Below are 14,071 nucleotides of genomic sequence, written 5' to 3' on the forward strand. Positions count from 1 at the left end.
TTACTTATCCCCATAAGTACACTCGACCCCATCATGTCTCATAAGGGCAGATTTACAAATATTTCCTTTAGAGATAAGGACTGATATGATAAGGCATCCAAGGTTGCTCGGTCATTTATTAAATGTCATTGGATGAAAAATGTTACTGTATACCTTGCAGTTCCTTGCCTGCGTCGCATGTAAATTATAGACATCTCTGTTGATGCCACATGATTTTAACACCCAGCCCTTTCTCTGTATCATAGAGAGAATAATTTTCATATCATATCACCCAGCTATAAATTGAGTCAGCTGGGATATTAAGTATTTACATGCAACAAAATAGGACAGTAAGCCAAAACACTGGTTACTGCTGTGCAGCAAGGTAATCATCTACTCTTCTCCGTTGCATGTTTAAACTTCAACAAGCACAGCTTTCTCTATTTGTTTCCATTTGCAGAATACAGAGTGCACTGCATACAAGAGGCGTATTTATTTTTAAAGAGTTTTACTAATATTTTAACTGTAGAGATGATGCAGTGCTTTACAACTCTGTCTGCTCTTTCTAACCCCATTCCCACATGGAAATAGATTTTTCATGCCAAATGAAACACTGCCAGGAAATGTTCTGTAGGTGTTGTGGTGTTACATATCTCTTGCTAAAATGAGAATTCAGTTTCGAGGCAAATGCGTCACCCAATAAAAAGGTGAGGCCTGGAGGTTAAACTGCCAACCACAAAAGTACTGTAGACACACAGAGAAGAAGATAGGAAGAAACTAAATAAACAGAGTGTCACAAAAATGTTTTTGCTTCCTCGTAAGGCTCGTAATTGCCCAGATGGACACCACTGAAAAGGATGTTTTTGGATGCCATTTCTTACCTTGGAGAGTGGAGAAAAAAGGTAGAGAAGAACATAGGCAACATACATAAGGAGTCTGAGGCAGCAGATTAGCCAGCGTGGGTTCACTTTTACTTTCTACAGCTTTCTCTTTTTATTGCCTCTGTCTATCAGGGGCTGACTCATGCATTTATTGCCCTGGGAGCACTCTCTGTAGTCATCACATTAAACATCTGTGAAACCTTCACAAAAAGCTTTTCTTTTTGCTCTTTTCCTACATAACAGACTCCTCATCTAGAACACATTTTCCATTATCCTGTGCTTATCTCAGATACCTCATGTCTATTATTTTTTGTCCTCCCTCTACACAGTAATTATCTCTGCTGTCTGCTTTGTCATTCATCCCGCACAGATTGAACAGTCAGTACAGTACAGTCACTAGAGGATGCAACACTGAAAACCTTTGCTTTTTAACGCCCACGTCGTCTCTGAGAGGAAGAAGTCTGTGCAGAAGTCCATTACATGAAAGTATATTAACAACAATGTCATGTCTACAAAGAGAACAGTCACAAGTTAGGAAGGTAAATGTGTGACTGTTTTTTTTTAGCACCATCTCAGCAGTGTAATTTCACTTCATGCTGCTTAATGTTTAGTTGCTCTTCAGAAACTGACCTTCTATTCTGCAAAAGAATTCATCTTTTATAGTCTTTTAACAATTACATGCATTATTACAAAAAAAAAAAAACAGCTACAGAATCAGTTCATTATCACAGTAATTTAATTTGAATGTTCCTCCAAGATGTCGATGTGAAGCCAGCTAGGGAAGCAAGCATGAGATATAAAATAATTTTTACTACCTGGGCGGATTCCAGATAATTTCCTTTAGGCCTCACAGGCTAATCAAACAGGAACGGAGGCAATAATGTGGTGATACGCTGGGAAGAAGATTTCCCAAACCAATATAATCAAGTGAAAGAACATTTTTAAAAAAATACTCACTGGTCTTTCATGCTCCAAAATAGAGGACTTCCCAGGCTCGTACTCAAAAATACTCTTAGGCTCTGCGCGGTACTTTCGTGTGTCCACTTTCCTGTCGGGAGGACCCCATTCATTCCTGGTGCAAGAAAAACAAAAAACATCCAGAAACAATTTTAGTTAATTATCTAATCCTAATTTTGTATAATTGTTTTTTAAAATTACTAAAATTCAAAGTGCCATAGAATAATGGGAATTATAAGGTCAATTTGAAAAGTACATCATGAATAAATACAAATAAATAAATAAATGAGAGAGACAAGTTCCACTTACATGTCTGGGGAGTCTTTCTCACGGTCGCTATCTCGGGCCCTCAGCTGCAGGAGAGATGGCATGGGTGGAGGTGGTGGGGGTACAGGGGTTGGGGAAGGCTCCCGAGGCCCCAGATGCCCTCCATTGTCTGAGGGGCTCTTGGACAGTGGCCTGTATGTATGAGTCCGGGGAGCTGGGTGGGCCATGGTGGCATTGGATGACAGGCTGTAGTCATCTGTTAAGGAAAGGACAGAGGAGACATCGGAGGGAGAAGTAGTAAGGCAGAGCAAGCCAGAGAGGAAAAGACAAATGGGTTGGGAAGAAATGACGTGTTTCATGAAATACAATTTTGTCACCCATGAAGTAGGTCTCACCATTGTTTATGACAGCATATGTTGCATTGTATGTGTCAGAATAGTCGTCATCTGTAGAGGAAAGGAACAAAACCTGATTGGACAGACATACTTTATGGTATGTAAGGTACAAGTTTGTGGTATCCTCCTCAGGGAGAACAGAACCTTTAGTCAGCTTGAATACAGTCAGTTACAAAGTAATTTCCAATAGTGACCATGAAAACCACCCAAGCAGCATAATCCCCTTCTCCTGCGTCCATCCACAAGGCCAGCTCATTTAAATCAGCTGTTTTTAAAATATGCCTTTTTGGAGCTTAAAGCAGGGAAACAGTACTCTGCAGCCGCAGTGTATTAGACATGATTGTGGCTGAAGTGAATCTGACCAAAGCTCCTGTTTTCTACAAACAAAGAAGCTACATGTTTTCAAAAGACCTTTCAACACTACAGGAGGAGACACTCAAAAGTCAGATATACTTTGTATGGGACTGGAGTATCGCCTTATAAATCCACTGGATGATGTGAATATTCAGGGAGCTATGGGAATTCTGAGACACATCAAAGAGATCAGCGCAAGCCTGTAGATGTTTTTTAGGCACACACCATCATGAAATAGTCTGTGTGTGAGAATGTGTGCATTTGTGTGTGTTGTGCAGTAGAAAAAGCCTGAGCAGTTCAGAACAAACAAGCCTTGTACTGACTGTGTGATTCTGTCAAGCCCACAAAATTAGAGCAGATTTCCCAGGACAGCTCTGTGTCTATTAGAGGTTTCTCTCAATAACCACCTCCTCTCTAGACTCTCTCTAGACTGCATCTAATGAGTTCTGGCACTGAGGTTCTTTGGGTCTCTCAGTTTAACACGAACTGGTGTGCTAAGACACACAGAGATACACACATTACACGTGCGTACAAGCAGCATGCATGCATGACCAATTCCCCTCATGGTGTGACAATGAAATCACATCACATAATGAGCCATTTCTGCCTTTCACTGATTTGGCACAGACTTACCTGCTTTGTGAACCTTGTGGATCTGTTTGAACATAGTTTTATACCAATCCTTAGGCCTATCCACCGTCTGTGGAGAGAGAAATAATCGTAAAGATTTATGTGCCGTGAAATGCAACATAAGCTGGATAAGTTAAGTTTGAAACTGGAAAAGGTTCCCACTGTTTTATAGGACATTACTAAGCATAGAAATACTCTCAGTCTTAGACATCTATATTTCGCTCAAAGAGGATTTAACTTATGCTGAGATGTGAATAAATTATTTATAAAGATTGATTTTTTTGTATGACACTCTCATATTGTGTTTTTAGGAAACGCTGACCAAGAATGTTCAGTGAAAACCTTTATTTCACTCTCATCCTCCTCGTCTTGATCTAACAAAGTGGGTGAGGTAGGTGTGGGTTGAGGCCAAATGTCTTTCTGCAGCTCACTATTGCTCCATATCTTCTAATTCATGCCCACTTTTGAACAACCCAATGAAACCTAAATGATTTGATTTGAATCTCTCTCGTGATTATACCTCGTCCACATATTAAGTTTCACTGGGAAACAGGTTACACTACAGAGGCCAAAGATGCTCCAATGTCAGTTTTTACTTTAAAAGACAATCAGATGTTATATTTAATTAATGCATTTTTTATTATTCATTTATTCTATACACCTACTTTCAGAAATCAGTGTCAGCAGATTTGGATTCGTAGCATAGAGGAAAGCCATGCTGCTACAAAAACAAAAATTTATAGCTCTGGTGCCGTGCCCAGAAAATCCAGTAGAAACCCTGGTATTTGTGTCTTTGTGTATACAGTATAGATCTAATAGCCAATTCAAAAAAGAGCTATCAAATGGCTGAGAGTCTTAATCCTCTCTTTATTCAGTAGCACTAAACAGTGTCTGGACTTTGGTCAGAGAAGAGGCATTTTGCCTCCACAGTGAAGGAGTGTGTGTGACTCTGCATGTAGCACTGGCACAGCCAAGAGACAGTCCAATTACCACTTCGCTCTCCACGGTTACCAAATGGAGTGGCCACAAAAATGTCTGTCTGCTCACAATAAGGAGCATCTGTTTTTCGTTTTTCTTCTTTCCTGCTTTTCTTTTTTCTTTTTACCTTTTTACTTTGCTTTTATTGCCCATCTCTCATTCTTCGTGTCTCTCTTCCTCTCATTCTGTACTTTTGCATGTCTGCCGTTAAATGTCGCTCTTCAAGAAATGGATAACTGAGTGAAGTGTTACTACACGAAAAGCCTTAACAGAGATAACATAGATATGCACACTTTGACAAGTAAGCAGCAAGGGCCTTGCAGTACTAAAGCAAAGACCTTGTCTGAGCTCATCTTTATAACTACCACACAGAGGGAGAATAAAAGAGATACTGAGATAGTGCAAGTGAGAGAGAGAAAGGACTTTTAATATGGGCTCAAAAGCTGCTGACAGCTGAAGGTAATTCCCACTCATGAACATGATCACATATCAAGACAACAGAAATGGGTCTAAAGACACCCCTGTGCTACACTACAGTACCTAATTACCTAACTGTTTGACCTCACCGTGCGGATGGCGATAGGGATGCCAGAGTCGTCCACAGGGCCGATGCCTTCATAATGAGGGGCTTTAATGATGGAAACCTTTTTTTCTTCTTCCGAGAAGCGAGCAATGGGCACAGTGCTGCTGATACTGGTGTGGCCCGACACCACAGACTCTCTCGTGACAGACTCACTGCCCTCTAGATGCAAGAGGAGAGAGAAGAGAAAGCCATGTCAGTCGTTCCTAGAAATAATCAGAAATATGCACTCCATAATTTAATGGTTCTGTCTTGTTCAAATCGATTTACATATCAGATTTTGTGAGCCTTACCTTGCATGTGACTGTAAATAAATCCATTCTCTAAAGACCCCTTAATTCAATTAATATGGAACAATGATGATAAGATTCAACAAAATAATTTCAGTGCCAACACTGTGAGATTAATTCACATGAGTCTCTTGAGTGGTGTGTAATAGATTTACACATGCTTGAAATTCTAAGCTCTTTCAGCTTCAGAGTAGGGTATATTAATATGATACACAGTAAATAAAAGCTTATCGATTTGGTGTAGAGCTCTGATTCTAGTTTAAATAGTCTGCCATTTCACAAAGGAATAATCTGATTTCATCTTCTGTGTTCAGGTCTCTTTGTGTGTAGCTGCGCTCAGGGAAAGTTAGAAGTTCTGGATTTAATTTCTGTTGTATTTGTACTGTATTTGCAATGCAGTGCATTGGATAAATTTAAGCACGTCTTATTAGTGAGCAGAAATCACCAAAGAATTGTTTGCAAAACCTGATGCACTACTGGCTCAAGTGACGGGACAAAAGAAGAGTGACTCACCCGAACTCCTGCTCTGTCTCTGGAGCCCAGTGTGGAGTGAGGCAGGGGGAGGAGGATAGGATGGGGGAGAGAGGGGTCTCTGTGGATGGCTAGTACTTCCATTCATAGCGTGAGAGAGGACCTGGCCCTAAGAGTGACCAAAAAGCCAGAAACAAAGGCAGTAAGACTATCAATCACAAATAGCAGCAAAATGTACAATAGTGCACAATCTTGTAGCTCTACTATAAGATACTGTGTATAAAACAAAAAAATAATAAAAACTTAGTCATCTTATTCCTACAAGCGTTAATAGGGGTAGAAGAACCAGATCTGATATAGGAATGGATGTACACAGATATTGGATCTGACGTGATTCATAGGAGAAGCTGAATCTGAAGTGACTGTACAATGTAAGAACAGTTAGTTGAGGAAAGGGGCACTTATTGAATCACTTCATTCTAAAACAGAACAACAGAGATTAAAACAGTGACAGTAAACATGGATAACTCATTCACATTCAGATACATTTCATTAAAAATTAGTTGTGACATAAACAAGACAGCAGGCATGATATAGTTATGATGGGAGGCTCTTCTGGAGAATGCTCTCCCATTCAACATGACACAGGGACATATGATTTCCTCTGACACTGTATTTTGATTACAAGGCCTTCATGTTCAGATCAAAGATTCAAGATGGCTCAAAAACCAGCACAGCCAATTTAAAACTGATACACTCACAATAAAGCAAAACAAGACGACACTGTGTGCTGTCTACACAAGAACACTTACTGCCAGTATTTTTAAATCCTACCTATAGCTTCTTCCTTCTTTAGTGCTTGGGCATAGAGCAAAATGACAAGGACTTGAAGCTGGCCATTCCATGGCCATAATCTAGTTTGAGACCTCCATCTCAAATTCTGCTAAATGTTTGAGTCTGGTTGCTTATGTGAATGTATATTTGCCTTGCAGAAAAAGCAACAGAACAATCAACATATTTGTAGGTAGGACGAAGGTTGGGAATGGTAAGTGTGGTAGAATAACACAGTGCACAAAAGATCTTTCTATAATTACTGCATGGATGGAAGACAGTTTAAGAAGAGGTTTGGCTTGATGGTTGTGAGGCTTAGAGTGAATAGTGACAATGCATGCACTTTTGATTGACTTGATAGACACCAAGCTAATTACCTGGATAAGAAGCAGCCAATGTCAGACTAAATAGTGCCCTACTAACAAAATGGCAATTCAGTTTCAGTGTCAGCCTTGCATATCTGAGAGGGTAAAATGCAAATTTATGCCATAATCTAGCCTGACAGGGCAAAATATTATACAGTATGATTTGACAGGAAACATAACTAGTTTGTTACATTATAAAACACTCCCACTACCAGCGGACAAGTTCAGCCAACAGCTTCCAACAGGGCACTTCAGCCTACTGCAACGTCTCTGAAAAATGGCTGTGTCTCGTCATGAATTTTTGATATGAACTAGCCTTGAGAGACAGGATAATTGCACTGGATTGCAAAAAAAGGCAAAAGAAAGAGAAACATAGACAAGCACACATAGACATGGAGTTCTAATGAGTACAGACACATTAACATAATAGGGTAACATAGTGGGCTGAATTTAATTGTGGTGTCTGACAGGTAGGTTGCAGTTGATGGTTAGTGGAAGGTAAAACTAAGTAGGTATCACGCTTTCAGTGGAGGTGTGGTTCAGCCATCCAAATGAGTTGGAGGAGTTGTTTTTGGTAATGATGTGTGTTACAGCAGTGACTTGTTGGGATAATTACGTTAGTGAAAGTGGCTGCTGCGGCAGTGGAGGCCAAAGAAGCTGTTAGCACATCATCGGGGCCCGCAGTGGATGTGTAGGTGGAGACATGGCTGAGGGTGGGCGACGGCGTGGGGGAGGCGCCAGGTGAGTCCAGACTACAGATCTGCAGCTCGTCCAGCAGCCCCGCCGTGGATGAGGAGTAGTGGCTGAGAGCTGACACTGTCACGGGGGAAGCCGAGGGTGACACACAGCCACCGATGCTCACACCGCTGACTGTGGTGAGGCTCGGCCCGCTGACCACACCAGATGTGCTGCCAGCTCCACTAGGAACATACGGCGTGGGTGATAGGGTCTTGGGCATTAGGCCTGACAGGTAGTCGAGTGATTCTGAGCTGTGGCAGTGGTAGGGGGTGTGCTGTGCTGTGGGATTGGGGGACAGAGGCCCCTGGTGTTGGAGGGAGAGGGAGTTGATTGGAGAAGGAGGAAAGGAGGAGAGTGCTTAGTGATATCACTCATTAGCCACATTGTCACAAAGGATGTGTGGAAGCAACACGTGAGCCTAACAGAAGGTGAAATGCTGTTGGGAAACCAGACTGAGGTGTCATGAGGCCGCAGCATCATCTTCTCAAACATGATAATTGCTGTGAATTGAAGACGCTCTGTTAGTTCAAACTCTGTGGAAGGCAGCAGAATACATAGGCAATGACACTATCAATAAATGAAACACTTGGTTATCACGCATACAAGTTAATACATAATGTATGTAGAATCACAGTTAGTTTGGCTGGCTGGATGGCAGCACCAAGATTAACAAACTAAAGAACAACACACACAAGCAGTATATGACAAGCAGTGCATCAAGTGCACACTTGCATCTGTTTTCAAGGAATGCCTGTATCAGATTTCAGTGTTCATGTGCATCAACCCACCAGAAAAACACCTGTTCTCTGAATTTTGCACATCCTGGCTGCGTCAGACCGACTACTTCTCCTGTCTGTATGGTGTGTCCAGTGTGTGCTAGGGGCGTCAAATGATGTGAAGCAGCCAGCGTGTTACGCTTTAATCCCTCTTGATATCACCATGAGAAAAACCCAGTGATGTTGTTTTACCGTGACCTTAAAATGTGCATAAATATCACTCTTTTGCTCTGTTTTTACAGTATGTAGTCAGTTATGTACCAACAGTTGTGCAGGAGAAGGTCTTGGCGGAACTGGAGGATTAGTCTTCTTCATCTCCACCTGGGACGCAGCTGGACTTGGGGTTTGATTTGGGGCTTGATCTGGGACCTTGAGTTCCACTGTGGGATTTGGAGGTTGAAGCTCTGGATTTTTCAGATTCTGGGGGCCCAGGTGCACAGAAAGCGAGGCTGTCTGTGTCAGGGGTGGAAAGAGAGTGGGACCCCTTTGTGGAGGTGGGGAAGTGAGTAGAGGGGAACTTGTGGTCTGGGTTTTAAGTTGAGGATCAAGGTAAGAGTTGAGGTGAGCAGGAGGGTCAGGGATGGTGACCGGGGTTAGTTTGAGAGAAGATACTTTACGCTCCTGGACCTGTGCATTAGTGGTGGCAGATGCAGTACAGTTACTAATGTCATTTTGGACAGAGAACTGGTGTTCCTGTTGTACTGGGTTTGCACTGGTCTCTGTGTAGGAGTAAGAGGATGTGCTATTAATAGTGTAGGACTCTTTCAAAACCGCTTTCTCATTCTGAGTAAATGTCAGCATTCCAGGGCGAGAATCATTAGCCAGGGCGATGAGGGAGCTATAGTCTGGTGGATTAGTGCCAGTGGGCGAGAAGTGGAAACTCTCTCTCCTGGGGGGTGGCAGTGGCATGTGATTGATATCCTTGTTTGTCAATTAGAAAGCAACAGCCAAAATAAGTTCAAACGACAACAACAACAAAAAATCATCAGTGAAAAAGCTTGATACAAGTCACTGTCATGTTACATACTTGAAATACAGAATGGTTCTGTGTAAATTATTCCTAATTATGATGGTTTGTGGTGTCATTAAGAATAACTTTTTCCACAGAGAATTTTACAAGGAAATACCCTTACGACACAAGACAATTATTTTTAATTTAACTCTAAACAGCAGTAATAAAAAACTAAATGCCAAATGTCAACACGTCTCAGTGTAGCAAGTGAGACAATTTACCTGTGTTGGTGACTTTTTGTCTTGAAGATTGGGCCTGACGCTCCGGAAGCCTTTGGCAGCAAGAGATGAGCTGCTGGCGTCTCCATTCTTAAGGCCATCTGTTGCACTGCGTGACCGCCAAGAATCTGGAGATGAATTGAATAATACTGACATCAAGCACTACAGTTTGTTTGATTAAGTTTTCTGGTCTCCTATGGGGTGTTTCATAGCCTTTTTTGTCTCTTTTGATTCTCCACCAAAATACACCAAAAGGAACAGAGACTTACCCAAGTCTGATGAGTGAGAATCACTCCCTGGGGAATACAGAAGACAAAACAAAAATCAGGAAAATTAGAGAATGTGCGGTCACATTTATCCCTGCAAATGTCAATACTAACGCATAGGATTGCATATGAAGCAGTTCCACAACATACTATCATCCTAAAAAAAATGCTTATGAGGATGACTCAACCTCCACTCTGCCTCCACTCTCCAGTGCTAAGCCCTCTTAAGTGGTAGTTTGATCAGATATACCATGTTCCTAAACCTGCTATATATGAAAGCATTTTATCAGCTTTAAGACAATGTCCTACTATTGGTAAGGGGAAGCCGACAGTACCAGAATGCCTACGTGGGTACAGCTGTTAACCTGGGTGCTGGCAAGGTGCAGGCACAAAAACACTTCTCAGCAGAGGAAAGGAAAAAGCAGCTGGTGACAACTACAGTAGCTGTAGCCTCTGGAGGTCCAAGAATATAGATTAAACTGTGCTCTGTGCTATGTAAAAAAGCTCATTGGTTATTCATCATGACTTGACCTGTAATTTCAAATTATTTGGGAAAAGAATTAAACAATAGTTTTAGGATGACTGAACCACAGATCAGGAAGAATTAAGCAGAATGGTTCCATTTTAGTCAACACACACAAACCAAGTACATTTCCACATGTCTCCAAGAGTTTAAGGTCAACGGAGCTGTGTCATGTCTAAGCAATAAATGCTGATAGAAGAGAAAATGTATTAGGAAAAAAAAGAAACAGAGCCAGGAAGAGCTGTGATTAAAAAAAAAAGGAAAAGTAGAATAAACTGCACATAAAGAGGAGGACGTAGTAAGAAGCAATGGGAGAGCATGACATACGAGAGCTGTCAAAAGGAATGAAGATTAACATCAACAACCGGTAGGTATGGTATGACTTATGACTGATTTAGGAAGCAAAACAAGCCCAAGACGGAAGAGACTAAACAAAAGAAAAAAAAAAATTATACAATGAACTGATTAAAAAAAAAATAGCATCCCGCAGTCCAAACATTGCTTAAGCATACCGAGGCAGCCGCAGACTATTTTAAAGTATTTCAAATATGCTAAAGCCATTTCAGGTTGATGAAGCTCAAACATGATTCTGAATTACAACAAGCCACTTTTTAAAGACTTACCTTACGCTTTTACCAACAGTTTAGCCGAGTCAGTTCCTTAAGTGGCCTGTATTTTAGGTAGTTAGTTCAGTCTTCTTGTTTTAACATGTTAATTTGTGTGTGTTTGTGAGTGTTAGTACCTGTGGCTAGATTTGGTGAGCTCTGGACCCTCTTCATGGGAGAGAGTATGAGTGACAAGGCCACGCTTTTGGGAGCGTATCCTCCGCTATCTGAGGAATCACAGCCAGGCAGGTTGGATCACAGAGGCAGAAGCAGCAGCACACATGCACATGCATATACACAAATACAAGGCTACACAAACACAAGTGCATCCAGCCAGAGGCATAACCCAAATAAGTGGAGGCAAAGCACATGCATTAAAAGAGCCTGAGTTTTACCTTGGCAGATTGAGTGACAACTCAAAGAAAGGCAATTATAAAACTCAATTGTAAAGTAAAAGTTTGAAGATGTTTCTGTCAGATGCTGTGCTTGTGACAACAGGAATTAGAGCATTGCAAAATGGATGACCTTGGACACTTGGGTTTTAAAAAGATCATAAACCGTGTACTGACTTTAGAAAGGCTGACAATAGGAATTAACATGAGGTACATCTGTTAATAGAGGAGAAGTCAATTGTCGATTTGGCTGAAAATCACAACATCTCTGTTTACTGACCCGCTGACACCCACTGCAGTACCTGGCACTTACACAGACAGTGTAAGTGTTGAGGTCTCTCAGATCAGAGACCTCTACACTATCTGTGCCTGAGACTCAGATCAGTTCTTTTCAATTTAAGCTATTGGACAATATAGGTGGTTTAAAATTTGTGAGTCAAACATTTTTTTTCTCTATCAAATTAATTTTGTTTTTTGGAATTCTGGGTTATTATGTCTTGAAACTCATGACAAAGCTATTTTTGTGTAGTATTCTGCATTGTAAATACAGGCAAACAACCTAGATGAGTAAATCTATCACTAGCAGGTATTCAGACTGGTGGTGTGTGTTGTGTGGAGAAGGCACAGAGAAGACGAATTACTCATCATTGATTCTCCAGCTGAAATACACACTTCAGTTTGGGATGAATGCCAAGTTTAGGCCAGAGCTTTGGAAATGTATTGAGGGTGGAATAAGTCACTGTGGTTAAAAGCAACAATCTTACTACATTTAATGATGCTTTTAGTCACAATAACTGAGGCCCAAAATGGACCAACACCAAAGTGGTCAAACAGGGTCAGGGTTAGAGTTACAGACTCATGCCTGTGGCAGAGGAAAAGTAGCACACATAGCAGCTTTTAAAATAGAAAGGTGGCCTGAAATGCGTGAACATGTTGACTTTTATTTTAAAGTGTTCACAAAAATAATGGATGTGGACTGGATGGATGACTCCCCAATGATCTCATATATGATTTGCGTGTGTGGTTCTGTGTGCATACCTGTATTCATATTGAAGAGCACTTCTTACTGATCTACTGCAGGGGGACACACTTTCCTACAAAACAAAAACAAAGTATTTCAGACAAAGTAAATAAATAAATCGCATACAATTTTCGCAACTAGTGCAGTGGTAGTGTGCCTCCCGGTAGGGGCTGATTGCTAGGCCCGTGCTCATCCAGCTTGTAGCTTTCTTTAGAGGATCGCACCAGTAATTCCATACTTGACACAGCATTTCCTTTGGGTGCTCAGCAATACACCCACAAAGTTTGAACTCAGTTGGATGAACGGTTGTTGTTGAAATTTTGTTTGTTTTTCCATCAAAATTCAGACAAAGAGAGATTCCCCCGTTTACAGAGATAGATGTTTTCTAAGACGGCTGATTAACCCTCAAAAACAAGAAAAACCTATATCTGTTTCCAGTAACATACAAACTTATCTTCCAGAGGTTACTATAATAAATTACATAATCACTGTATTTATAAGAAATTGCCTCATTTTTTTTGTTAAATCTTTTACTTCATCTCTATTTAATCTCAAACATAAGCAAATACTCTGCCAGTTTCCTGCTGCCCACTAGGTCATTAGGTTTGCTTTGATTCAAACAGCATTGCTTAAAGAGCCAACATCTTGTGCAGGGAGAGTCTGGAGAGATTAATGATGTTTAGGAGTAGGCGTGCTATGTGCTGACATACTGCAAGTGACTGCAAGTCAGCTCAATTTTAACTCCTTTCACACATTTCATTTTTCCGATCTTGAGAAAAGCTATGGGCTAGGGTGCAGACCTCCAAGACTTTAAATGAGACAAACATCTGATAAATAAAGTGAATCATTAACTGCACTTCTGAATACCCAGGCAAAGTAAACTGGCAGGAGCCTGGTGTCAGACTTCTGAACCACAACCCACATCTCTGATTTGTTCAATGATTCATGTGAAGTCAACCGAAATGGCAATTTAGTTTCATTGTCAGGCTAAAGCAGTGCAGACCTGTGAGTTAGAGAATGCATACATGGATACTATGGAGTGGATATGAATGAGCAACAGATATTGATCAAAAGGATAAGTAATGCCTCAGAAAGATTATGAGAGTATTTCCGCAATTGTTTGAACAGAAAAGAACATCAGCTATGTGTGATTCAGTGCATCTGAAAAGGATATAAACTCCAAAAGAAGAGTTAATACTACCTTCTCATCAGAGCTCTGGAGGTGCTAAATAGCAGGACCGTAAGGTCTGTCACCTACATGCTTTCTTTAACTTGAATTACTATACAGCACAACAACAAAAAAATAAATAAATAAAAAAAGCAAAAATGTAATTTAAATCAACACATACTGCCTGTCATGTTCAAAGAGATGTTTATGCCAAAGCCTAAATCCATGGAATCCAAATGTGGGAACGTAATTTCTCCCAGCTGAGTGAGAGTCTTAATGACCATAGCAAATTCTTTACAGCACACATGAAACATAAAAAACATAAATGGCACTGATAAATGATACAGAATGCCATGTTTACTTAACTGTACCCA

General features: G+C 40.8%; 1 protein-coding gene across 1 annotated transcript in view; it reads right to left on the reverse strand.

Annotated features, from left to right (window-relative positions):
• LOC121180786 (sorbin and SH3 domain-containing protein 1-like) overlaps nucleotides 1-14,071 on the reverse strand; it is a 46,490-nt gene that overhangs the window by 16,415 nt on the left and 16,004 nt on the right. Inside the window, exons 3-13 of the mRNA XM_041036433.1 lie at nucleotides 12,547-12,602; nucleotides 11,254-11,343; nucleotides 9,992-10,018; nucleotides 9,726-9,850; nucleotides 7,595-8,020; nucleotides 5,825-5,951; nucleotides 5,008-5,183; nucleotides 3,467-3,533; nucleotides 2,480-2,530; nucleotides 2,127-2,340; nucleotides 1,818-1,932 (exon numbers count right to left, since the gene is read on the reverse strand). Of these exons, the coding sequence (XP_040892367.1) occupies nucleotides 1,818-1,932; nucleotides 2,127-2,340; nucleotides 2,480-2,530; nucleotides 3,467-3,533; nucleotides 5,008-5,183; nucleotides 5,825-5,951; nucleotides 7,595-8,020; nucleotides 9,726-9,850; nucleotides 9,992-10,018; nucleotides 11,254-11,343; nucleotides 12,547-12,556 (1,428 nt within the window). The 5' untranslated portion in view covers nucleotides 12,557-12,602. The remainder of the gene's footprint in view (nucleotides 1-1,817; nucleotides 1,933-2,126; nucleotides 2,341-2,479; nucleotides 2,531-3,466; nucleotides 3,534-5,007; nucleotides 5,184-5,824; nucleotides 5,952-7,594; nucleotides 8,021-9,725; nucleotides 9,851-9,991; nucleotides 10,019-11,253; nucleotides 11,344-12,546; nucleotides 12,603-14,071) is intronic.

The sequence above is a fragment of the Toxotes jaculatrix genome, chromosome 4, assembly GCF_017976425.1.
Source record: "Toxotes jaculatrix isolate fToxJac2 chromosome 4, fToxJac2.pri, whole genome shotgun sequence".
NCBI lineage: Eukaryota > Metazoa > Chordata > Actinopteri > Toxotidae > Toxotes > Toxotes jaculatrix.